At 43.0% G+C, this 27,047-nt stretch overlaps 2 protein-coding genes across 12 annotated transcripts in view; one reads left to right on the top strand and one right to left on the bottom strand.

Annotated features, from left to right (window-relative positions):
• Positions 1-27,047, top strand: part of LOC115165613 (arf-GAP with coiled-coil, ANK repeat and PH domain-containing protein 3-like) — a 108,629-nt gene that overhangs the window by 58,604 nt on the left and 22,978 nt on the right. For both annotated transcript variants that reach the window (XM_029718837.1, XM_029718836.1), the window contains 7 exons: positions 7,331-7,384; positions 18,465-18,523; positions 19,025-19,208; positions 20,059-20,103; positions 20,225-20,320; positions 20,892-20,966; positions 23,621-23,632. In XM_029718837.1, the coding sequence (XP_029574697.1) occupies positions 7,331-7,384; positions 18,465-18,523; positions 19,025-19,208; positions 20,059-20,103; positions 20,225-20,320; positions 20,892-20,966; positions 23,621-23,632 (525 nt within the window). The remainder of the gene's footprint in view (positions 1-7,330; positions 7,385-18,464; positions 18,524-19,024; positions 19,209-20,058; positions 20,104-20,224; positions 20,321-20,891; positions 20,967-23,620; positions 23,633-27,047) is intronic.
• Positions 1,998-6,668, bottom strand: LOC115165616 (uncharacterized). 10 transcript variants are annotated; one of them, XR_003870208.1, is made up of 10 exons: positions 6,418-6,666; positions 6,252-6,299; positions 5,203-5,801; positions 4,981-5,123; positions 4,751-4,887; positions 4,572-4,665; positions 4,093-4,431; positions 3,822-4,005; positions 3,459-3,581; positions 1,998-3,237 (listed from the first exon to the last, which is right to left on the bottom strand). XR_003870208.1 is itself a non-coding variant. In XM_029718843.1 (10 exons), exons 1-7 carry the CDS (start codon positions 6,491-6,493, stop codon positions 4,381-4,383), a joined length of 735 nt encoding a protein of 244 aa, XP_029574703.1. In that variant the 5' UTR covers positions 6,494-6,667; the 3' UTR covers positions 1,998-3,237; positions 3,459-3,581; positions 3,822-4,005; positions 4,093-4,380. The 10 variants fall into 10 exon arrangements, 1 of the variants encoding a protein (XP_029574703.1); XM_029718843.1 differs by lacking the exon at positions 6,252-6,299 and having other exon boundaries at positions 5,203-5,337; positions 5,703-5,801; positions 6,418-6,667; XR_003870206.1 differs by having other exon boundaries at positions 5,203-6,299; positions 6,418-6,668.

Below are 27,047 nucleotides of genomic sequence, written 5' to 3'. Positions count from 1 at the left end.
GTCCTTTCACTGTCAACTGCTTTATTTTCAGCAAATTTAACGTGTAAATATTTGTATGATCATAACAAGATTCAACAACTGAGACATAAACTGAACAAGTACCACAGACATGTGACTAACAGAAATTGAATAATGTGTCCCTGAACAAAGGAGGGGTCAAAATCAAAAGTAACAGTCAGTATCTGGTGTGGCCACCAGCTGCATTAAGTACTGCAGTGCATCTTCTCCTCATGGACTGCACCAGATTTGCCAGTTCTTGCTGGGAGATGTTACCCCATTCTTCCACCAAGGCATCTGCAAGTTCCCGGACATTTCTGGGGGGAATGGCCCTAGCCCTCACCCTCCGTTCCAACAGGTCCCAGATGTGCTCAATGGGATTGAGATCCGGGCTCTTCGCTGGCCATGGCAGAACACTGACATTCTTGTCTTGCAGGAAATCACGCACAGAAGGAGCAGTATGGCTGGTGGCATTGTCATGCTGGAGTGTCATGTCAGGATGAGCCTGCAGGAAGGGTACCACATGAGGGAGGAGGATGTCTTCCCTGTAACGCACAGCGTTGAGATTGCCTGCAATGACAACAAGCTCAGTCCGATGATGCTGTGACACACCGCCCCAGACCATGACGGACCCTCCAAATCGATCTCGCTCAGGAGTACAGGCCTCGGTATAACGCTCATTCTTTCGACGATAAACGCGAATCCCCGATCATCACGCCTGGTGAGACAAAACCGCGACTCGTCAGTGAAGAGCCCTTTTTGCCAGTCCTGTCTGGTCCAGCGACGGTGGGTTTGTGCCCATAGGCAACGTTGTTGCCGGTGATGTCTGGTGAGGACCTGCCTTACAACAGGCCTACAAGCCCTCAGTCCAGCCTCCCTCAGCCTATTGTGGACAGTCTGAGCACTGATGGAAGGATTGTGCGTTCCTGGTGTAACTCAGTTGTTGTTGCCATCCTGTACCTGTCCCGCGGGTGTGATGTTCGGATGTACCTATCCTGTGCAGGTATTGTTACACGTGGTCTGTGACTGCGAGGACGATCAGCTGTCCGTCCTGTCTCTCTGTAGCGCTGTCTTAGGCATCTCACAGTACGGACATTGCAATTTATTGCCCTGGCCACATCTGCAGTCCTCATGCCTCCTTGCAGCATGCCTAAGGCATGTTCACGCAAATGAGCAGGGACCCTGGGCATCTTTCTTTTGGTGTTTTTCAGAGTCAGTAGAAAGGCCTCTTTAGTGTCCTAAGTTTTCATAACTCTGACCTTAATTGCCTACCGTCTGTAAGCTTTTAGTGTCTTAACGACCGTTCCACAGGTGCATGTTCATTCATTGTTTATGGTTCATTGAACAAGCATGGGAAACAGTGTTTAAACCCTTTACAATGAAGATCTGTGAAGTTATTTGGATTTTTACGAATTTTCTTTGAAAGATAGGGACATTTTCATTTTTTGCTGAGTTTATAAAACATGTCATGGGCTTAGCTCTACTTAATGCTTTGTCTTGGGAGTGGTTGGTGCTTTCCTGCTCGCTGACCGCGTGCCTGAGTAAGTCTGTGTGTAAACTGAATACTCTACTAATGGATTAGTCAGTGTCAGAGGAGGAATCAGGCCTGGAGTGGGGACTTACTACACAGCAAAAAGTCCAGTGTTGAATTAACTCCCACAGAGTTGATTTCAACACTTTTTGAGGGTTTATATAGGTCCACACTCTCCAGAGTTAAATGAACACTTTCAAAATAGTTAAACATTTAACACTCTGCCAGAGTTCCTTCTTTAACTCGCAAAACAGAGTTAAAGTAACACTGCTCCGAGTTAATTTTTATTAACTATTTGGGTAGTGTTAATTTCACTCCCTAAAGTGTCAATTATCTACACTGAAAAAATGTTAAAATGAATTGTTAATTTATTCAATATTATTTAATTAAATATATACTTATAATAATAATAATAATAATAATAATAATAATAATAATAATAATAATAATAATGAATCACAATAAACAATCATTGTCAAAAACATTTATTTGTGCCTTCTCCCTTGCAGTCAGTTGAATTAAAACATTGTGAATGAAGGTATAATGTACATACTTTCATCTGAAACATTGTATGAGCTTTGAATATCAAACTGTTTATGAAATTTAAGCTCAGACATTTTTAGTAGACATCTTTCCACACTTCGTAATACTCTGAATGCATGATGATGGTCATCAAAATTCTCTGTAAATAGCTTGTTTGTCAAAAAAAAAATATGATCTTCAACCAAAAGTACATCACTTATTTGACAAAAGACTGGCATGTCTTCTTCCATTGCACTGCAAATAACTAGTCCAGCTTTATATTCTACACCATCAACTTTAACCCAACTAGTTGAGAAAACATCTTTTGACAAGATCGTTTCAAGCATTTCATTGTTGACGACATTCTCATCTCTGAAGAGAAAATATTTAATTGGCCCATACTCATTTTGTTTGAGGGTGAAGGTTTCCCAGTGATAAGCAATGGCCATCTGATGCTTTTTAGCAAGCGATTTGGTTATGTTTTTGAAATTTTTAAAACAATCTTTAAACAGCTTGTGTTTGGCCTCAAACCTCATACACCACGTATATAATAAGGGGCCAATTTTCCTTATAGAAGATGGGTAATGGATCATAAAATGATGCTTAGGTATCAAGTTTCTATGTGGATACAAGTGCTTAAATAGTTTGTGGTGGTCAACAATCAAATGCTTTAAATATATTGTCATAGAGAAGGTGAAAAAACTATGTTCATTATTTGAAGTAACAACAGTAACAAATTCCAGTTTTTGTTTCCTGCAGGAATAATGTCAAACAGTGGGATGTTTTTCACAAGACAATGTCTGAATAGAATTCAAACCAATGCCATTGCCAAAACTCTCCAAAATAATCTTTGTAGGAAGATTTTTTCATTCTAAAAATCCATAATCAAAACAATAAATCCTGGAAAGCAAGTCCTGTTCTGACATAGTGTTGCGTGAGATATCCAAAAAGCAATTTGATCTCATACTGAACCACACCCTCAAGAAGATCATGCATGATATCAAATGAATAGTTATTACAAACATGGAAATACTTCAATGAATTAAACGGTTTGCCTTAAATGGGATGAGACGCTTATCCATTGTGATGTAGAAGCTCTCAATCTTGCTCTTCTGACGCCCAACAGCGAGGAGGTACGGCTGCCGATCCTGCTGGTTGCGGAGATGCTCCTCCAAACTGCAGCATGACTAGGGTTGAGATCAGAAAACTGAAAATTAGACAAGAATAATGTGCAGCCAGAGAAAACTACATTATAGAAGTGATTATTCAAACAGCTTTCATTGGCTAGTGCAAGATGGGAATGAAGACTTAATTACAATTCCATCCACTTTTTAACAACCCTCATTTACATATGTGGCTAAGAAGGTGACGTGACAAATTATTATAATCACGTTAATAATATAATTACCTTATGAAAGACAACAAGTCTCAACTGCATCACATGCACTAATTTTTGGAGACTTCAGTCCCCCTGGAGGTGGTGGAAGGAGATGTAACAGCAACAACAGGGAAGCCATTTCTTGGTCGTAGGCTGAGGACAAAGAGTCACAAGAATTAACTGAAAACTCTTCAAATGTAATACTTTTAAAGTTTGAATGAGAACAGGGAGGCATTATGAGAACATTTTAAACAGTCATCCATCTATTAGTCACATTTATCCCAAAAATCAGATCAACGTTCAGAGATACACAGAATAAACAAATGAAATATAATTGCAGTTATAATTTAACTGCAATTATAGCAAATTTATTAAAATAAAAAAAAAACTCACTTGTTGGCTCATCAAGATCACTTCCTGAGGGACTTTCTGCTGACTGCACCAAGCGACGCAACTCTGGTGTTGAGGTGAGCCGCTTAGCCTCTTTTATGACATTTGGCTTGAAGAACAAATCCCATTTCTGAAGAAGCCTGGAGGATGTGTCGCCATCAAATAGGAGAGTGAAGTCTTGGTCCACCTTTAAGAAAGAAGATATTAAACTACTACTACTTCAGGAAATACTTTCAAATTTCAAGCCATTCTAAACATCTCATCCCAAACTTACCAATCCTTTTGTATCCAGAAATCTTGGGAAGCTGGAGAGGATATCAACACTTCTGCCTGGGTCATTAACGAGCTTCTGACGGTGCTGAAAGGTCTCTCTCATCTTCTGGAAAAATCAGGGAATTGTCTGTGGTATGGTTGAGCAAAGACATGGCCTCTTGGCAAGCATCACCATCAAGCTGCCTTTCAACATTAACAGTCCTTTGGAAATTTGGGCCCCCTGGAGAAAAGTCAATTGGGCTATTTGGTAGCAGTGCAGATCCTCGACGAATCTTCCTCTGGACTGTTTTCAGACGCCAGAAATGTATCCTGTGCTGCTTGCAGCATCATAGAAGTGTTCCTGAAATGGAAAAAAAGAAAATAAATGCGTTGTCATACCAGGCTCATGAGAAATCTCACGGAATTCAAATACCAATGTCGTCCACACAGTTTTGTGTCACAACATGACATGAAAGAGTTAACAATAATAATGCCTATTACATAGCCCTTCTTGGAGTATGGATCCTTGAGGGAAGGGAACAACATCACTATCCCACGCGCATAATCTTCTCTGATTGCTTTAGTGGGGCGGTGCCTGAGAGGAGATATTAAATTAGTACATTTATGCAATGGCCATGCAGTTATCTGGTACAAATAAAAACAATGTGAAACAAACATACCCATGATTGTCAATCATGTAAGCCACCAGGATGTTAACCATTTTTCTTCTTGCAGCATCTGTTAGGGTTTCTGTTGTTTGGTACTCCTGTAGTACTTCTTCACCCCCAGACTTGCCTCTTAGCACAGCTTCAATCAACTAATACAAAACAAAAACATTACAATACAAAACATGGTGATAAATAGCTTTTCTAGAGACTCAGAGTGAAAAAATGTGAAAGCATTAAGAAACCTGTTCAGCAGACACAGCATCATGTGTATCCTCAATTCTTTGTCTCTTGCTAGGGACATCATCTAGGATTATAGTTGATGCACTTGAGCTGAAGCTTGAGTCAGACGTCTCAGAAGCAGAAGACAAGGAGAAATCAGAGAATTCTAAAGGAATAGAAAAAATGCTAATAATTATATTATGTAAGGTGTAAAGTTCTTTATTATACCTGCCTTGATATCTCACCCTGATCTGAGAATAGTGTCAGCACCACATTGCCTTGTCCAACGAGGTCGCTGAATATTTCTGCATCAACTTCTGTCCCTGTTGCATCCTTGTATATAACTTTTGCATCAGGTGGCAGGCAAAATCTCTCGATGACTGGAAAAGATAGTAAGGTCAAACTGAATGTGCCTTTGAAGTCAGCACTGTTTCTTGCCTCACAGCCAATAACTCTTCACGTTGAATACACACTGTATAACCCTTAAACCCTTAAATAGACCTAGAGCATTTTCCCTCACATAACCCATTCCCTCTTAAGTCCAAATTGATGATTGGCTTTTTTTCGTGACTGTTTTGGTGTATATTAATACTTTACACTCTATGAAGCACACATTACAGAACTGAAAATGATTAGCAATTTAACCCCATTTACCGTATAAAAGAGTCTGATAAAGGCATGTAAAGAAAATCAGAATCGACAACATTAAGGAGCTTGCACAACGAGCTTTTAAAGCCATGCTAACCGTTTTCATGGAATTGCATAAAGTCAAACCGTCCTTCATCCTCATCCAGCTTCACATATTTCTGCTGTTGGCTGTACTTCACCTGGACCAGCATTTTGACTGAGACATGCAAGGAAGTTTGACAAAGTAAATAAACATTTAAAGGAAGAACGATAAAGATTAAAGTCGACAGTGTTACACCATTTTTGGTGACCCATCAGATTCTGTGACCTGCACTGTTGGAAAAAGTACTAATTTTCAGAAAATCGCGCTGTGACTGAGATATTAAAATGCTGCGTATGCATTGACTCATCAGTATTTAATGAAGCACTTAAATGTTTAATAAATGTTTAATATCAGTCACAGCCCGATTTTCTGCTAATTTTGTACTTTAGCTTTAACTTAGTAATTTCAGTACAATTAACTGGTGAAGGGGGGGAAAAGACGTTAGCTCCTGCCTCAAACAAGATTTTATACAGTAAAAAAACATAACGCTTTGTTTTTCCTTTCAATAAATCATCATTGATAAAGTTGGAGACGGTTTAAGTAACAAACTGTTAGCTAGCTTACCATACACTTCTAGCTAGCTAATCACCAGGACAAATTTGCTGCTCAGACCTGGCAACAAACACGGTTTTGTTAGGCATATATTCTCTGTAGATGTTTCATTGTTCATACTGAAATTCTCAGCATCAATTTATAATTGTTTCAGTAAGTTTGAGTTAATTGCACTTACCGTGTAGTACTGCATGGGAGGGAGAAAATGGCGCCGACTTGTCTCCTCTGTCTCCAACCGACGAAGTGAAATGCATGGGCGGAGCTTAATTACATCTCTGCGGAGTTGGGTTAACACTGACCGGATCAACTCTGTCAAATAACTCCAACACTGAACACCATTTAAATCAGAATGTGTTAAAATTACACTCTGGGAGTGAAAATCAACTCGGAAATGTTTAACCCTGAAATTTCAACACTCCAATTTTTGCTGTGTACAGTACGTCTTGGCCAGGCTTTCAGGACCAGCGTCTCCAGTACTTTCTCCCTAAGAGCTGATTGTCCACCAACACTAAGGACTGCTAGTGCTTGGCTCCCCAATGGGTTTACCCTTATGTCTAATTCTGAGGATCAATGCTGCTCTTATTTGTCATTTTTCATTGTAAAAATAGAAAAGAGCCTGGCCTCCAATTATGTTTCACTTAGTGTTGTTCTCTTAGTGTTGTACAATATTGTCACAAGGGTCGTATTGAGTGGACCAAAACGCAGCGGGTAAAGTGCTCATCTTCTTAATTTTATTAAAGAAAACACTTAATCAAAATAAACAAACGACAAAAACAGTCCAATAAGGTGCACAGACTATACTAGAAACAACCACCCACAAAACACAAGTGAAAACAAACACAACTAAATATTTTTTACTCAAAATGTTCGTGTCAACCAGTAAAATTGACCAATTTAAACTTAATTTGACTATTTGTGTATGTAAATTAGCTACTTTCATAAATAAAATGAATGAAAATTTGCACTCTTGTATTTTTATTGTGGCTCTTGGACTTGGCATTAGCCAAGTGAACTGGATCTCTCTGTCTCTAATCTTGTTAAAATGCTGTAATACAATATTCTGAAGCTATTGTGTCTTGTTTTCCTTGCAGGAGTGCCTGGAGAAGTGTGGGGAGAGCCTCCAGGAAATAGTCAACTACCACATGGTAAGTCTCGTGTCTCTCTCCCTCCCCCCTCTCTCTTCCCCAAACTGTCCCCACATACTCCAGTACAGATACTGTATGTCCACAGGGACCAGGCAGCACTGAGCACAGTGATTTCATCACATCTTGAAATGCTAACATGGACAGGCATTTAGGCCTCGCGAGGGTCTCCTATTCCCTTTAACACAAGTCTGGGGGGTCAGTCTGACCTGTCTTTAAATGATTCACCATGCAGCAACATTTCATTCACAAATCATTCAATGTCTCTTTTTCTCGGTTATTTGATGGCTGTCCTGACTCTCTGTGGTCGTGTAACTATGACCATCTGCCAATCAACACACATTCTTGAAGGTCAATTCCACCACTTTTCAACCTGATCGTGGACTATAGGAAACTGATCGTGTACTATAGGAAACTGATCGTGGACTATAGGAAAAGTCTCATTAACATCGACAGGACTGAAGTGGAGACTGGAGGAGAGACTGGGGGAGAGAGTGGAGGCACGACGGGGGGGGGGGGGAACAGACTGGGGAGGAGAGACTGGGGGGAGACGGGGGAGTGGAGGAGAGACTGGGGGTGAGACAGGGGAGTGGAGGAGAGGCTGCAGGGGAGAGGTTGGGGGGAGTTTGGAGGGGAGAGAGTAGTGGAGGAGAGACTGGGGGAAAGAGAGTGGAGGAGAGACGGGGGAGAGGCTGGGAAAGAGACTGTGGGAGGTGGGGGCTTATTGCCAAGTGTTAATGTAATTAAACAGTTACTTACCCGTATTTATTTGCACACATTCCCTGGATAATCAGCAGGGGTACAGCAAATGTGACCATCCAGAGCTGTGAAGCTGGAAGCTGTAGACAAAGCATTCCCATCCCCTTCACGTTCCCTGTAAGGATCAGCCAGGAGGGATTCTCTGGATCCTGGTCCAGGGGAGTGGGATTCTGCCACATTTAGATTGGATTCTGTACGTTAGTAGAATTCCCAAGTGAGATGACAAGATCTGAGGCCTCATTTATAAACTTTGCGTAAATTTAACACTAAATATCTGCATGCGCCATTTCTGAAAATATGTTTTGGGGTATATTTTGTACGTACGCAAAGTTTCTAAACGAGGCCCCTGGTCTCTTGAGCATGGTAACTGTTGATGGATGAGAGGACACAGTGGGATTCTAGCATTCCACCAAAAGCATTCCTGCAACCTTTCCATGCAGAAAGTTAGTGTTATGGTTAGTTTATAGTAGCGGTTGACCGATTATGATTTTTCATTGCCGGTACCGATTATTGGAGGGCCAAGAAAAGCCGATACCGATTAAAAATCGGCCAATTTTTATATATATATTTGTAATAATGACAATTACAACAATACTGAATGAACACTTTTATTTTTACTTAATATAATAGATAAATAAAATCAATTTAGTCTCAAATAAATAATGAAACATGTTCAATTTGGTTTAAATAATGCAAAAAACGCAGTGTTGGAGAAGAAAGTAAAAGTGCAATATGTGCCATGTAAAAAAGCTAACGTTTAAGTTCCTTGCTCAGAACATGAGAACATATGAAAGCTGGTGGTTGTGTATTGATATTCTAGTTTTGTCCCTTTAGGGCACCTGTAACCCCCCCTGCTTACCTACGTTGAAATGCTTGGAATGTTCTTCCTGTGAAACGCATTAAACAATGCCCACGTTAATTTCTACTTCCGTCTCATGTCCTGTCCTTATATTAGTTGTATAAGTAATACAGTGTGCTATACAACAAAACTGGCGACGAGGAAGAAACGTTCTCACGTTTGTACTCATCATCTTCGGCAGAAAGTCTGAGTTAAATTCGTTATTTTTTTTCCGCTGTAGAAAGACGCAAACAAAATGTGGAGCTAGCCAGTCGAGTGATGCTAGCTAGCCTTTGATGTCACGGCAACGAGAGCCTCGAGGGATAGGAAGAGTTTCGCTGCGGGAGAAAGTGAAGTCTTCGTGAGTTAAGAGAAATATAAATAAACCAAAAGTGTCTGCATTGATTGGAAATATAGGAACATTTGATGAATCTGTGGAACAATGGAGTTCTTACACAGAACTTTGAGTACTTTGTCTTGGCAAATGGAATTAAAGCAGAAGTCGTTATGGGAGGAAAAACATTCAATCTACTGTGCAGCCTAGTAACGCCTGAAAAACCTGGTGATAAATCATATGATGAAATTGTGGCTACCTTAAAAGGACATTATTCTCCCAAACCACTGATAATCGCAGAGAGATTCCGGTTTCATAAGAGAAATCAAGAGGAGGGGGAATCAATCTCAGTTTGTGGCTGTATTGAAACAGTTATCTGAACACTGAATTTGGGCGATCAATGAGTGGCACTATACGTGATAGGTTAGTCTGTGACATGCGCAGCGAGGCAATTCAGAAACGCCTTTTGACTGAGAGTAACTTAACATCGCAGAGAGCAATAGAAGTGAGTACATCAATGGAAATGGCAAATAAAGACGCACAACAGCGAAGTGCATCGACCAAAGTGCATAAGGTGTCTACGTGGTTAAAAACCAAGGCAGGAGGTGGCAAGCCATGCTATCGCTGTGGGAAACCAGGTCACCAAGCAGAGGAGTGTTGGCGCAAAGACTTAGACTGCAGAAGTTGTGGAAAAAAGGGTCACATCGAAAGTGCATGTAAAAACAAAAATACACAATCAAACAAAAGTACTGAACAAAGGAAAAGCAACTTCAGGAAGTACAAAAAGAAAGTGCATAAAATGGAGCACACAGAGGATGAACAAAGTGATACCCTGTCTGAAGGGGAAGAATCTTTGCATGTTATGTCAATTTCAGACAATGGATATGGCTACTGGGTGACACCGCTACTGGATGGAAACGCAGTACGGATGCAAGTGGACACTGGAGCAGCCATATCTTTGCAGTCTGAGGCTGTATACAAGGAGAAACTACATCACCTCACACTACAGCCCACAAAGATGACGCTGAAAACATACACCGGTGAGATTGTTCCAGTGAGAGGAAGCGTGATTGTTACAGTGGAGCTCAACAAACAGAAGGTAAGCCACCACTCTACATTGTGAAAGGCAACCATCCAGCATTACTAGGACGCACATGGCTGGAAAAGATCAAACTAAACTGGCAGGAAATTCACATGGTTGCAAAAGAGGACACAAACCTACAAGGGATATTGAGGAAACACGCGGATGTGTTCAAAGGAGACCTTGGCAGTATGAAGGACATAACAGTTAAACTGACCGTGAAACCAGACAGCAAGCCAAAATGCTTCAAAGCTAGACCTGTCCCATACGCCATAAAACCAAAAGTTGAAATTGAGCTAAACAGACTAGTGGAGAGTGGAGTATTGGATCCAGTGAATGGGCTACACCTGTTGTTCCAGTCATAAAAAAATATGGATCACTCAGACTCTGTGGTGATTTCAAAGTCACCATTAACCCAGTCTTGACTGCTGAAAAATATCCACTACCCTTCATTGACGACCTCTTTTCTGGTTTAGCTGGAGGACATAAATTCAGTAAGATAGACTTATGTCAGGCCTATCTACAGATGCATGTGGACCAAGAGTCACAAGAACTGTTGACCATAGTGACTCACAAAGGACTGTACAGGTACCAGAGGCTTCCTTTTGGAATCACCTCAGCTCCGGCCTTGTTTCAGAGAGCTATGGACCAGATACTGAGCGGGCTCACTGGGGTCCAATGTTCCCTCGATCTACTCATCACCGGCAAAGACGAGCAGGAGCACCTGAGAAACCTGAACGCTACACTACAGAGATTGGAGGAGTACGGTCTGAGGGTCCGGAAGGACAAATGTGAGTTTTTCCAGCCCTCTGTTGAGTACCTGGGCCACGTCATCGACAGTTTGGGGCTCCACAAGGCGCCATCGAAGGTGAAGGCCGTTGTGGAAGCTCCATCCCCACAGAACGTGAGTCAGCTGAGATCACTCTTAGGACTACTGACATACTACGCAAAGTTTGTGCCAAACCTAGCTAACATGTTAAAGCCACTGCATGAACTTTTGAACAAAACCAAACAGTGGAAGTGGACAGACAGATGTGAGGAGGCATTCAAGAAAGCGAAAACAGCCTTAGCTCAGTCAGAGGCCCTAACCCACTTCAACCCCAACTTGCCATTACAGTTGGCATGTGATGCATCGCCTTATGGCGTTGGTGCAGTTGTCTCACACATCATACCATCAGGTGAAGGCCAATTACTTTCGCATCACAGACCTTAAGTAAAGCCGAGAGCAATTATGCACAGATACAACGTGAAGCACTCGCCATTGTGTTTGGAGTTAAGAAATGTCATCAGTTTCTGTTTGGCCGACGATTCACACTGCTGACGGACCCCTCACCTCCATCTTTGGTCCCCACACCGGCATTCCGTTGCTTGCAGCCACCCGCATGCAGCGATGGGCGTTATTGTTATCTGTTCACCAGTACGATATCAAGTACAGAAGGTCTGAGCAGCACTGCAATGCAGACGGCCTCTCAAGGCTTCCCTTACCTGTCGCACACACTGAGCACTCCCAGGCTGAAATCTTCTACTTCAAGGAAGTGACGAACGCCCCAGTTACATCTGTCCAAGTGAAAAAGTTCACCCACACTGTTCCAGTGATGTCTGAGGTCGTGCACATTGTCACTCATGGAAAAGGAGAGATGTCGGACAGCCTACAACCTTACCTAGTGAGGAGAAACGAGCTCACAGTTCAGTTTGGATTCTTGCTATGGGGTTTTCGAGTCACCATACTGCCGCCACTGAGAAGGCAGGTGCTTGAAGAACTCCATTCAGGGCACTGTGGCATGGTGCAAATGAAGGAGATTGCACGCAGCTACTTTTGGTGGCCAGGTCTGGATGCAGCTATCGAAGACAAGGTCAAGTCATGTTCTGCATGTCAAAAGATGAGGAACATGCCTCAGCTAGCGCCACTACACCCATGGGACTTCCCAGAGGAGCCTTGGCAGCGAGTTCACATAGACTATGCAGGCCCGCTGGAGGATCGTATGTTCTTAGTCGTAGTTGACGCACACAGCAAATGGCCTGAGGTCACAGTGATGAAGAGCACCTCAGCGGAGAGAACCATGGAAGAGCTACGGTCAATCTTCAGTCGCTTCGGCTTGCCAACGCAACTCGTTAGTGATAATGGCCCCCAACTGGTGTCTGAAGAGTTCCGGTCATTCATGGAAGCAAATGGAATTCAGCACATCAAGTCAGCGCCGTATCACCCTGCAACGAACGCCTCGCTGAAAGGTTTGTCCAAACGATGAAGCAAGCTTTTAAATCATCACAAGGGAACGGCTCTCTCAATAGGCATCTAAACACCTTCCTGTTAACCTACAGAAACACTCCCCACGCTACAACCAAAGTGGCACCCGCGTCAGCCATGATGAAAAGACAGCTTCGCATGCGACTCGACCTCCTGAGACCTCCAAAGATGAAACAGGTTGTACAGACACAACAGAGAGCACAGGTGGAGAAACGGAGCAAAGCAAAAGACAGAAGCTTCATAGCTGGAGAGAGAGTTCTTGCTCGGAACTACTGCAAAGGTCCAAAGTGGATACCAGCCACAGTGGTTGCACAAACAGGGCCTGTGTCCTACACGGTTCACACACCGGAAAACATCATCTGGAGGAGACACGTGGATCAACTGTTGCCAGGAACCAACCTCAGAGAGGACTCATGTCAAGTGACAAACCAAGGTCAGCTACTGGAGAACTACCATGACTATGAGCTATCACCTGAACATCCACTGCAGCAACCTACAAATGTAGAAAGTGCTCCAGACTCACCTGAACCACCCAGAGTGCCTACTCAGGGTACTGTTGCACCCCAGTCTGGGCATACACCATCACCACTGAGACTCAGTGATAATGTGACTGTAGACTCACCTGTACGTCGTCATTACCCTGCAAGAGAAAGACAACCCTGACAGGTTGACAACTTAGTTCAGACTAACCTCCGACATTGGGGCAGAATACACCCCAGGGTTAAGTCTGGGGACTGAGGCAGTCTACCCTCTATCCCTAGTTTAGAAAAGGTTATTCTGAAAAAGTTAATTTATTTACATTAAGAGAACTTATTAAAAAGAAAACAATAGGCAAAACAGTGAATATTTACTTTTTCCTTATGAGTCATCAAAGGTAAAGGGGGAGGAATATGTTGTGTATTGATATTCTAGTTTTGTCCCTTTAGGGCACCTGTAACCCCCCCTTGCTTACCTACGTTGAAATGCTTGGGATGTTCGTCCTGTGAAACGCATTAAACAATGCCCACGTTAATTTCTACTCCCGTATCATGTCCTGTTCTTATATTAGTTGTATAAGTAATACAGTGTGCTATACAACACTGGTGGTTCCTTTTAACATGAGTCTTCAATATTCCCAGTTAAGAAGTTTTAGGTTGTAGTTATTATAGGAATTTATAGGACTATTTCTCTCTATTCCGTTTGTATGTCATATACCTTTGACTATTGGATGTTCTTATAGGCACTATAGTATTACCAGCCTAATCTCGGGAGTTGATAGGCTTGAAGTCATAAACAGCGCTGTGCTTCAAGCATTGCGAAGAGCTGCTGGCAAACGCAGGAAAGTGCTGTTTGAATGAATGCTTACGAGCCTGCTGCTGCCTACCACCGCTCAGTCAGACTGCTCTATCAAATATCAAATCATAGACTTAATTATAATATAATAAACACACAGAAATACGAGCCTTTGGTCATTAATATGGAAACTATAATTTTGAAAACAAAAGGTTTTTCTTTCAGTGAAATACATGGAACGGGTGGCAACCGTAAGTCTAAATATTGCTGTTACATTACACAACCTTCAATGTTATGCCATAATTATGTACAATTCTGGCAAATTAGTTTGCAACGAGCACAAGCTGTTGCATATACCCTGACTCTGCGTGCAATGAACGCAAGAGAAGTGACACAATTTCCCTAGTTTAATATTGCATGCTAACCTGGATTTCTTTTAACTAAATATGCAGGTTTAAAAAAATATACTTCTGTGTGTTGATTTTAAGAAAGGCATTGATGTTTATGGTTAGGTACATTCGTGCAACGATTGTGCTTTTGTTAAATCATCACCCGTTTGGCAAAGTAGGCTGTGATTCGATGATAAATTAACATGCACCGCATTGACTATATGCAATGCAGGACAAGCTAGTTAACCTAGTAATGTCATCAACTATGTGTAGGTAACTAGTGATTATGTGAAGATTGATTGATTGTTTTTTATAAGGTAAGTTTAATGCTAGCTAGCAACTTACCTTGGCTCCTTGCTGCACTCGCATAATAGGTGGTTTGTTATGATTGTTATAAAAACTTGAAATCGTCCCGAATTAATCGGCCATGACGATTTATCGGTCGACCTCTAGTTTACACAGCATTTCACTGCAAATAGATTAAGCTAGCTAAGTACAGTAGGGGTCGGATTGCTTGGTGCAGACAGAGTGGGTGGAAGGTATCTGACCTTATATGATTGGAACAAATATCCCCCTGTCCCAACATGCCTATGCTAAGTGCTGTTGTGATCCCATTGTGTATACCCTGGTTCTAAATGTCTACTGTCAAGACATACAGGATATGTGTTTTACATTTCCCTGTTCTTCTAGTCCGTAGAAACTCTATCCACCACCCCTGTTTCTGTCTTGGTATTTCCCTGTTCTTCTAGTCCGTAGAAACTCTATCCACCACCCCTGTTTCTGTCTTGGTATTTCCCTGTTCTTCTAGTCCGTAGAAACTCTATCCACCACCCCTGTTTCTGTCTTGGTATTTCCCTGTTCTTCTAGTCCGTAGAAACTCTACCACCCCTGTTTCTGTCTTGGTAGATGGATCCGTGAACCTCTCCCCAGTCGGCAGGCGACAGTCTCTCTCTCTTTCCTCACACAGGGAGCACCTGTGTCATCTTGGCCTAATTAAGACAATATATCTCCAGCCGCTCTGACTCCACACACACAGGCTGCTGTCACCACAATGCAGCTACACACAGGCTGCTGTCACCACAATGCAGCTACACACAGGCTGCTGTCACCACAAAGCAGCTACACACAGGCTGCTGTCACCACAATGCAGCTACACACAGGCTGCTGTCACCACAATGCAGCTACACACAGGCTGCTGTCACCACAAAGCAGCTACACACAGGCTGCTGTCACCACAAAGCAGCTACACACAGGCTGCTGTCACCACAAAGCAGCTACACACAGGCTGCTGTCACCACAAAGCAGCTACACACAGGCTGCTGTCACCACAAAGCAGCTACACACAGGCTGCTGTCACCACAAAGCAGCTACACACAGGCTGCTGTCACCACAAAGCAGCTACACACAGGCTGCTGTCACCACAAAGCAGCTACACACAGGCTGCTGTCACCACAAAGCAGCTACACAAAGCAGCTACACACAGGCTGCTGTCACCACAAAGCAGCTACACACAGGCTGCTGTCACCACAAAGCAGCTACACACAGGCTGCTGTCACCACAAAGCAGCTACACACAGGCTGCTGTCACCACAAAGCAGCTACACACAGGCTGCTGTCACCACAATGCAGCTACACACAGACTGCTGTGACCACAGGCTGCTGTCACCACAAAACAGCTACACACAGACTGCTGTCACCACAGGCTGCTGTTGCCGCAATGCAGCCCAGGGATGCCCGAGGCTGCACAACACAACCCTACCGCTGAGCCAGGCTGGGCTAGGAAACCCCTCAGCACTTTTCTGTGTCCAGTCTACACACACACACACACACACACACACACACACACATGCACACACACACAAGCACACACAGTGAGCAACCTGGAGGCATGTTAACTACAAACCTCTAGTTAAAACTCTGTGGGTTACTGACGCAGAGCAAGCAGCCACTTCAACCCTCCCCCAGGCTATCCATCAACATGTCAGATGGACATCCCATGAGGGTGTTCACTCTGTCAATCACTAGTGTTTATGTCCAGGCCCTACAGGCCTTGTTGATTTGGATTTTAATTATCCACGTGTCTGGGAGATTTCTTGGTTGCACAAGATTAATTCTCACTTGCTGTTTTGTAGCTTATTATCTTAGATAAGACAAAGCAGAACAATCGCCCACACACAGCGACAGAGAGAGAGAGATGTAGCTGTTTAGTGTTTTCCCTCTGCCTTGCCAAGCGCTGCTGATTTACATTGACAAAGGGTGGTCGGCGTCCGCCTCCTAAGACACCGCTTCATTTGAGAGCGATCCTACAAACCTTTAGAAGGGCCAGAAGCATAAAAAGCAGAGGCCTAACCCTCTGATTAGCATATTTATTCATGGCTGGTTCGATAAGGTAGACTCTCGTGTAAAAAAAAAAAAAAGGAATTCCTTCGTTTGCTAATCAAGTGGAGCGCTAGATCCTGACCTGATGGGAGAAACACACTACACTTCCAACAGGAAGGACTGTTCTGTTGCACCCCTCTCTCTACCTCTTTCTCTCCTTCTTTCTCTGCTCTCTCTCTCTCGTTATCTCACTCTCTCCATCTGTTTCTCTCACTCTTTTCTTTCTCTCTCTTTCTCCTCTCTCTCTTGCCTTATTTGGACCCAGTGAAGTTTATAGAGTAATAAAACAGTGTAAATACCTTGTGATTTACATCAGTACTCTGTGGCATTGTGGTTCCAACTTCTGGTCTTAATTGATCAAAATGACATGGCTCATGGTGGTGTTAGGTTTGCCATGCTGACGTATGTGGTCTTAAAGTCTTAATAAGGTTATCTTGTGATGTCATTGTTGATCCACAGGTATGTTATTTCCCGTGTACTAAGATCACTCAATGCTGTGTTCAAATCATGTGCCATAGTTACTGTATGTGGTTAAGGAGGGTTTACTTTGGTCAACCCACTTTACATGGTCTCCTAAAATTCATACCAAATCTGCTTTCTAATCCGGACACAGCCAGATCTCCCAGCTGCCAATCACTCTGTCCCTCAATCGGAGAGAGGATGGGCCACCATCCACCCTACCTCTGACCTAACCCTGCTAATCGCTAAACACGGACATCAAATTCAATTGTGTTATGGGCAAAGCCAGAAAATAACAATTTGCTCTCTTCACCATGTACTGTTCTGTAGCTGTGGTAAAGATTCAGTAGTGCCGTCACATTTGTACCCAAAGCCTCTCTTCACTCTCTCTCTTCCTCCCCTCCCTTTCCCTCTCTCGGTCCCTTCCTCCCCTCTCTCACGCCCTTCCTCCCCTCCCTCACTCTCTCGTTCCCTTCCTCCCCTCCCTCACTCTCTCGTTCCCTTCCTCCCCTCCCTCTCTCACTCCCTTCATCCCCTCCCCTCCCTTTCCGGCTCTTGCTCCCTTCCTCCCATCCATTTCCCTCTCTCGCTCCCTTCCTCCCATCCATTTCCCTCTCTCGCTCCCTTCCTCCCATCCATTTCCCTCTCTCGCTCCCTTCCTCCCATCCATTTCCCTCTCTCGCTCCCTTCCTCCCATCCATTTCCCTCTCTCGCTCCCTTCCTCCCATCCATTTCCCTCTCTCGCTCCCTTCCTCCTCTCCCTTTCCCTCTCTCGCTCCCTTCCTCCCATCCATTTCCCTCTCTCGCTCCCTTCCTCCCCTCCCTCTCCTTATCTCCCTCCCTCCCTCCCTGCCCCAGTAACCTATTTTACTGCAGCCGCAGCATGGCATGTATTGATGTGAAAGCTGAATTGTGATTATATGAACTATTATGATTATAAAAATGAAAAACAGCAATCACTGAATATCCTTAGAATAAGAGAGTAAATGGGATTTTGAATGAAAGAGAGGATTTGTGGTGTAGTGTATGTGAGTGTGTTTGTCAGCACGTGTGTTATTCGTCTCACAGTACTTGTGTGCGTGGAAAGGGTGATCTCAATTTGTATTTGCATTGAATTAATTTGAGAATTCATGTTATAAATCCAGTCCTGTATCGCCCCCTGTTGGTTGAGATTGTATGTTACTGAAGGATGATCAACAGCACTGTAAAATCAGAAACTTCTCAGGACCTACATTTGTGGACACAAAATAAGTTACATACATGCTCAAAACCTCTAACTCCACATTTGTGACCAACACATGCTAATGGAAGCTCCTTTTGTGTTTCAGATTCTGTTCGATCAAGCCCAGAGATCTGTGAAGCAGCAGCTGCACAACTTTGTGAAAGAGTAAGTTTAAAACAACGTTGTCTCATGCTGTCCCTCCTATATAACTATGTAGCTTGAGACCATTTCTCACACCCCCAACGCCTCCTTGTTTGGCCTGGAAGCTTTACTGATTTATGGTGTTGGTGGACAACATCATAGGTGTGAAGCAGACAGACTATCCCCAGTCTCAGGGCCTTTTACTTGGGAAAAGTCAGGGGTTATGGCCCTGGTCCTGTTTCTGTCTTAACCTCCCAGGAAAAGCTGGGGTGAACTGGAAGGGAGAATAAGGAACACGCGTATCTAACGAACTTAATTCTCCTTGGTGAATGGTCCAACCACAAACAGTATTTTCATTTTCAACCATGTATTCAACATACCAGTCCTTGGTGAATCTGTCAACCACAAACAGTATTGTCATTCCCAACAATGTGTTCCACTTACCCCTGTTATCTGGTCAGGTACAACTAAAGGAATCACATGAAGTGTCTCTTGTTAAACCCAATCTCACTGTCTCATTGTCAGAGATGTCCGTAAGTTCAAAGAGACCAAGAAGCAATTTGACCGCATGCGTGAGGACATGGAGATAGCCCAGGTGAAGAACGCCCAGGCTCCCAGGAACAAGCCCCACGAGGTGGAAGAGGCCACCGGAACACTCAGTATTACCAGGAAGTGCTTCAGACACCTGGCCCTCGACTACGTACTTCAGGTGAGACAGACAACATAACCAGAGTCATACACGGACTCCGATAGATCCCTTTGGATCATGTAGGTCTAGAATAGAATAGAATAGAATAGAATAGAATAGAATAGTTCATTGCCTACAAGAGGGAATAGGGTTGGTGAATTCACTGGCAGACCCTTTAAGATGTTGGTACAGTCAATGTGCCCTTCATATGGGCATTGTTTTCAGAGTCAGGAAATTGTAGTTCACACATTGTATCTCAGCATGGTTATAGCTTGGCATGCCCACATGTTGTCTCCTCTGTCTCTAGACAGTTACTCAATTTGCCTCTGGGAACAGAGTGACTGATGTGGTGTGATCGCTGTAGCTTCCTTTGTCTGCATTATGTATTGTGTCTGCCGGCACTAACGTCCTCTCTGCTCTAATTTGGAGTGTGTGTGTGTGTGTGTGTCTGTGTGACCCTGTTTGGTTTTAATTGAAAGTGGCTGAAGGCAGAGAAGGTCATGGGTGTGTCTGAAGGTTTATTCTAGAGACCTCTCAAATGTAGCGCAATATCTCATTTAGGTTTGCATCGTTCTTTTTAAGATAGCCAATGAGCTGAATGTCTGAATTCTTTGTTTTATCCCTAAAATGCCAACATGATGACCATGATTAGTTCATATATAGAGCATCACAGTATCATGTTGATTTCATGTGATTTAGTTGATAACATACAACAAACTGAGAGACAGGCAGGACTGCAGGACACAAATGTCATATATTGTTGGTCACTATACTGACAACAGTGAGATGTATCTATTGTCCACAAGAGGGAGATGTTTCAATGCACAGTAGTATCAGATAAGACTGTTACTCACCTCTTCCCCTCTTGCAGATCAACGTCCTTCAAGCCAAGAAGAAGTTTGAGATCCTAGATGCTGTAAGTGCCCTTAACGTCCGATCCATCACTATAGAGTACCGTGCTGTAGAGGGAGTGTTTTGTTGTTTTTAAAAACACAACAATAATGTATTGCTTATTTTCTCCTGTCTGTCCCCTGTAGATGCTATCCTTCATGCATGCCCAGTACTCCCTCTTTCAGCAGGGTTACAACCTGCTGGATGAGATTGACCCCTACATGAAGAAGCTGGCTGCTGAGGTGAGCTTCACCACCTCCCTCACCATCCTCATCCAGAGCCGCAGCCAGCCTACTGCTGTGCTGTTAGCCCCTGCGTCCTGATTGGTATTAGATTGGTTCTGATTGGAAATATCGACCCAGGCAGAGTTGCATCACCAATGGATGCTCTGTCAGGTGCTGTGCTGTCTGTTTACATAACAGTGCATTTGCGATCTGATTTGACTGTGGGGAAACTTCTGACATTATCTGTTAAAACATCCCTGAATGTGCTGGGTGGTCGACGTAGCAGATACAGTGTTAGTGAAAGACTTCAGCAGCATAGTATCCTGTCAGGTAGAATACATGTACAGTATGCTGAATAGTGAAACAGTCCTGAGTCAGTGCTTCATTACAAAACATTGGCCTCTCACACGTCATTGCGTTTGGGCTCTGGTAGTTGAAAGTGCTGTAGTCAATTGCTGAGCATCACTCTTGCCCATGCTTAAAATGAAGCGCTTCCATGGATATTCCTTGGCTTAACCTCTTCTCTACCCACACATCTCAGCTATGTGACCATCCTCATCTGAGTGTGTTTTTTTCATCTCGTTTCCAGTTGGATCAGTTGGTGATTGACTCGGCCATGGAGAAGAGAGATATGGAACACAAGCACGCCACCATACAGCAGAGGGTAAGCAAGCAGCTATTTCACCTTTCTCCCTTTCCTATGGAAGTTGGCGAGGTCTGGGTCTGGGACTGACTTTGCTAGCCTGTAGGGTATACGAAAAAACAGGATCAAGGCGTCAGCCAAAAAATAAGCTTGAAATGGGCACGATCTAATTGATTCAACAAACAAGAACACATGTCTTGGTTTCGCTTTTATGACGAACCAGAAGATCAGTAGTTATTTCTGTTTGCTTGTCAACGTTAGCGGGCTAACTCATTGATCCTAATTTATAGTATACCCCTCTGGTCCCATACTGCAGTGGCTCCCAACTCCAGTCCTTCAGTACCCCCAAAAGCACACAATTCTGTTGTAGCCTCAGATAAGCACACCTGATTCAATTTGTCAACTAATCATCAAGCCCTAAATGAGTTGAATCAGGTGAGTTTATCTGGGGATACAACAAAAATGTGTGCTGTTGGGGGTACTGGAGAACTGGATTGGGGAAGCACTGCCGTACTATATGTGCCATAGCCATGACTCCTCTATCGTTGCCATGCACCATACATGTATGGCTTGATAATGATGGAAGAGGTGTAGGCTAGGTCTAGGCTAGTCTTCTGTGAGTTGGCCATGTCTGTACTGGGGTTTGGCTGGGAGTTTGGCTGTGTTTTAGGGCAGACATTACACGTCAGAGCTCCCTCCAGTCCAGTGAGTCCACCACCTGGCTCTGACTGTCTTCTGCTATGACTGGGGGATTAGGAAGGAGACTGGTGAGCGTTTTGATTAGTCTGTCTCAGAAAGGCCGGTCATTGATTTAAACTGTTAAATCAGGCAGAATGAAGTGCTTTAAGAGGCTAATAATCCCAGTTGTGTCTACTGTAAATAACAATGCTCAGCACTTTTGGTATATGCTAGGCTAGCTAATCATTGGGATTTGTGGCCCTAACTGTGTTTTTTAAATGCAGTAAAATGCTGACAATTGAAATGTGTGTTCTCTCTGTCATAGTCTCTGATGTTATTTTAGTGTTTTCACAGATTGTTTTGGTCGCAGATGCAGGTCCCCTGTGCAATGCTATATTTACTGACAAATGTACCTGTCTGTTTGCTGTCATTTGCTGTGAATTTTTTTTATTTCAAGAGCGTAATTTTAGTTGAGCTCTTATTAAGAACTTTCCATTTCATGACATGTCAAATGTGGGAAACAAACACATAAGGCAATAGTTCCTCAACACTCAGGACGTCTGTCCTGTCTGTCCGTATTTGTTTATGCTGTCCTGCCAACTCCTACAACAATGACCGTAGGAAAGACATCCCAAACAGATCTGGGACCAGGCTAGTCCTGTCCTGGTTGTGAAAGTATAATCCCTGGCCTGTTGATTGGGACTTCCTGAGTTCCTCATGATCTCCATATGAATGAGACACTATAGGGTCCAGTCTCAGGGTCCAGAGCCCCAGGAACAATACTAATTTACCTCAGGAAGGATCAGTAGCCATCTGTCCATCTGCCCGCAGACTACCAGGCAAGCAGCCCTGGAAACCACACTCACACCAGGCCACTGACTGTAGTCTGCAGACAGACAAACAGGAGAGTGCAGAATGGATGTGGGCCCAGAAGTTATTGATCTGACCAGTGCTTCTAAACACAAGCATCAAACTAACACATTCCACTGGCAAGTGGTTGTTTGTGTTAGTTTGATGCCTGTGAGAATCATGTCAGCATCTGATCACAGGTAAAATGTAGGCTATGCTTTTATACGGCTGGTCATTTTAAAGAAGAGCTCAAATATCAGATAGTAGCTAGGTTTCCATCCAGATTTTCATGTGAATATTCTAAAAACCAGTGGTATGTTTCCACCAAACTGAGGTAGTGGACACAAAATGTACCTTTTCGCTTACGTTTTCATGTACCAAATAAAAATCAAATGTTCAATTTGTGCCCATCGCCTTTTTCAACTCTACCGATAACTGTTGCGTTAAATAGCAAATGTGCCAACTCTGGTTTTGGTACATGCGTTCTAGCCAACAGTTTGCAGAAACAGTGCAGGTAGGCTATGTGGATCGTCTACATGATGAGATTCTGGATAAGAGTGAGAACATGTTTAGTTGTCAAATGGCAGCCAAGCATCGATCATCATGTCACCAGAACAAGACCCTCAACATTTTTTGGAATGATCATCGTTTATTTAATCTGTAGCCTGATTTAAACTGCATGGTTTCCTGAGTTGTAGTGGGAGGACCACACACCATGTCATCGTGTGACTCCAAGTTTACTTCCATATCATGGTTATTATATCAATGATGTGTTTCCACCGCCATTTCTCACATAATTAATTTTACCGACACCAAAAGATCCCACCATGTCGAACAAACAAATGATCTGTCGCCATTTATAAATTGTACTGAAACGTCCTGTTTCCGTCACAGCTGTCATGATTTATGTGTAAACAGTATGACTTTACTTGCATAAAAACTGTGGATGGAATGTGGTTAGAGTCAGATGATGAGATGTTGTAGACCAATAAATGGGATTATAATCTGAGGTACAATGAAGCATGGAGATTATTGTATTACCCCCCCCCATTGGTCTGCAATGCCCTCTTGCATGTTATAACGCTGCCTTCTCTCTCTCCCTCTCGCTCTCGCTGTTTCTCCAACAATGCTGCAATCTGTTCTACCAGACCCTCATGCAGGTGAGTACATGTCATACTTCACATGTCTGTTGCCTGCTTCTTGTGATAGACATGCAGACATACAGCACAGAACAGCTCAGATGTGCCATTGGAGCACGTTAGCCAACCTCTTTGAAGTTATCTTAAGCTCTAGTGTGTGGGGCTGCAGACACCTACTACAGCACACTGAGTAATGTATATGAAGCAATCAGAACCACAGAACTTTGTATGACTGCTATAGGCATGGCGTCAGATAGTATAGCATATCGTTTGTTCTGAAGTGGATCGCTCTGGTTCTGTTTTGTTCAGAAGTTTTCTGCTGAATGGTTCTCTGTGTGTGTTGTAGATTCCCTGAGGCAAAGAAAGGCTGAATCTTATTGATGGACTTATTCTGAAAGTGCAGATCAGACCAGATATTGGTTCTCAATCTTATAGTATTGGGAAATGTGTTTCATATCACACCACTTCAAGCATCACCTTATATCTCAGTTTAAACATTTGCTAAATCAGTAGAGGTCTTACAACTACGGGCAGCAGTCTAGCCTACATTTTCTGTGTTCCCTTGCTAAAGTCATACTCCGCTCTGAAAGTGTGAAATATCTCAGGGGTTTGTTTGTCCTTGTCACATTTGAACATGAGAAATAACCCTTGTGTAAACATACATGAGACAATGGGGTACCCCTGACATAGTACAAGCAGAGAGGAGAATAAAGTGCTGTCACTGTGTGACATTTACACCTTTATGACCTCTCTGGTACACAGAGCAGAGAAAGCATGTACATGTCAAGCCCCTGAGCGGTTTTATTCATTTTTAACACTGGTTTTAATGGAGGAACTCTGTCCTGGCCAAGTTTGCCTGTGTAGTTTGTAACCACCATGCATCACTCTGGCTCTACACTACTACCGTACAAACACAGCATTCTAGGCTAATGTTCCTCTAGCATCAGCTTGTTATTGAATTAGGCTAAATACAAAATAACATTTTGGTCACAAAAAATAAATAGGCCTAATTACATTTCAGCACTTGAATATTCAGATTTCAGATATAAAATGTAATATATTTTTTAAGCTATCACACGCATTAGCAGCTTTTTGCAGGACTGTGATTTATAATGGGTGGTTAGGGGAATGAGAAGGTTGGAGTTATTTTTCTCCAGTTTACTGCTGTGTCTGATAACTGATATGGGCTCGGTTCCATGGTAACAGTTTCCCATGGCAACAGAGTAGGGAGAGCTAAATGAACCAGGTGGGTTCAGGATTAGGACAGGCAGGCTGTTGTGTTGTGGGTGGGGCTAAGGCTGGTAAGGCTAATTAATAGCAGATGATACCGCAGGCATAATGGGACAAGAAGATCCTGGCTGGTTGCAGACAGACTGGCTAATCAGTGCCACCAATTGTCCTGTCCTGGCCAGGGTCCATTTGGCAGAGAGTGAGGGGCAGCCATGTCTCCCTTCACCAGGTGGGTGATGAATCAGAAAGTTCCTTCCCAGTCTGTTTAGTGTAGTCTCGGCTGTCCAACCACAGTGGGTGAAAACGCGCTTTGGTGAGGGAATTTCACCTCCTTATATTATAAAAACATTGTACCAAGACACATATGATTCTTCATGTTCTGAATCATTCAGTGGGGTCTTTCTCTAACATATCATTAACATTATATCCATAAGTCAGATTTCGTAACCTAATACTTATGATAATAACCACCGAGCTCTGTTGACATAACGATGCAGGTTTCTCCTAACAATGTTTGAGGATTTTACATGTTGTGGTCGTCGTCCTAAAAGTTGTTTCCGCGGGTCGCAAAAAGCTACTTTAGCATGACACGAGCTGAATTAAATTGGAAAGATTTTGAAAATAAAAAGCTTGGTATACGCTCAGTGCTCCGTTGACATTTCAGAGAGATAGGAATATTGTTTTTGTGAAAAGGGAACATAACAGATTCCTAACTAAGGGATACTGAGAGTGCTCATGATGAGAATGATTTTAAAATCTTGCACACTCAACATTTCAGTCAAGCAGTCTGTCTCTATCCAATATTCAAGGGAGGGGTAATGGAAGAATATGTCAATAATGTGCCTTGCTGTCTGTCCGGATGAAAGCCTGCAGAGTGTCTGCGACCCATGTAGCATGGCTCTGACCCAGGGCTTTCATATTGAAAACTGCTACGATGACGTGTTCCTTCTCAAAGTGAAATAAATATGTTCTAGAATTATTGTACAACTTCTAAGAATCAGAGCAAAACCTCATCGTTAACCCCTCACAGCTCTGTACTCAGTAGCCTATGGCCTCTTCCCTCTGAGGAACATGGCTTCTGGAATTCACCGTTTTCACCAGCATGGATTGCAACACACTTTCTAATTGTGCAATTGATGGAATTAAATATAGTCTCATTTCAATAATTGACTTATCAAATAAAACACAAATGGGATTGCACCTGTAAATAGTAAGATTCATTTGGAGTTATCTGGTCCCATTAATAATTGTTGAAATAGGTCTGACCAGAGCCATGAATATACATGAGTCTGTGTTTGACTATCTCACAGGCTGCTGCTGTGATGCCCTTTCACATTCCACAGCTCCCAATCCTCCAAAACTTCCCTGCTGCTGGCCAGCATCCTGATGAGAATCTGCTCATATAGGCTAAGTTTACGGTGCCCAAGTTAGGGGACAAAACAAAGCTCTAACAGTAAATAAGTTAGTTAAAGTAGTCTAAAGTAAATGTGTCGTAAGCTATTTGGTATCTGTTTTGATTTGAACATGGTAGGCTAGCTGACTGCGTAAAAAAAAAGATGATTCACTGCTAGTCATTTGTTCTCTATAATGCCATATCATTAGTAATGAAGGGCCTTGTAACAGTATGAGTAACCTAATATCATAGAGCAGAAAATATTTGCTTCCCTTCTTCATAACATGTGTGAGCTTACTCGAAGGGCATCTACATGTTTATGGTAAGGATTTTTTTTATTATTGATGGCAACTGGAAATGTATACATGCATAATTGTGTAGGCTAGACTAAATGGTAAATGTGCTGCTACTGACAGCTGTTCTATAGTGGCTTGCATTTAGGTTGTTTACTCTTTGTTCGGCTACATGGCAAATAGGCTCATAGCTTCTCAGTGGTGATTGCTTGATTAACTGAACTGGTTGCCAATTGGTTTTCCCCTTCTGCAGAACGTGCACGGGGTCCGAGGTTTGAGGAGTTGTAAAGTGTCCAAACAGCGCAGCGTGGATTCTGGTGTTACTTTAACACTCTGCCAGTCTCTGGGTCAAGAGCGACTTCAGTCTAAGTTCGACGTGCCGCAAAGAAATTGGCAGCTGTATGATAATAAGCTCTAATCCAAAGCCTCACACAGCAGCAAGCAGTTGGCTACGCGTATTTATCCACATGTCTGCGTAGTGGAATTAGGCACGATGCAGGACTCTGACGGTCCAAGCATT

Source organism: Salmo trutta, chromosome 28 (assembly GCF_901001165.1).
Source record: "Salmo trutta chromosome 28, fSalTru1.1, whole genome shotgun sequence".
Classification (NCBI taxonomy): Eukaryota; Metazoa; Chordata; class Actinopteri; order Salmoniformes; family Salmonidae; genus Salmo; species Salmo trutta.
Note: the sequence above shows the minus strand (reverse complement) of the source record. Positions and strands in the feature narration are given on the sequence as shown.

Coding starts and splice junctions, on each gene's coding strand:
- LOC115165616 (XM_029718843.1), bottom strand. CDS start 6,493: ATGCATTTCACTTCGTCGGTTGGAGACAGAGGAGACAAGTCGGCGCCA. Junction 5,338..5,702: donor TATGCAATTCCATGAAAACG/GTTAGCATGGCT, acceptor TATCTTTTCCAG/TCATCGAGAGATTTTGCCTG. Junction 5,124..5,202: donor GACACTATTCTCAGATCAGG/GTGAGATATCAA, acceptor CTATTCCTTTAG/AATTCTCTGATTTCTCCTTG.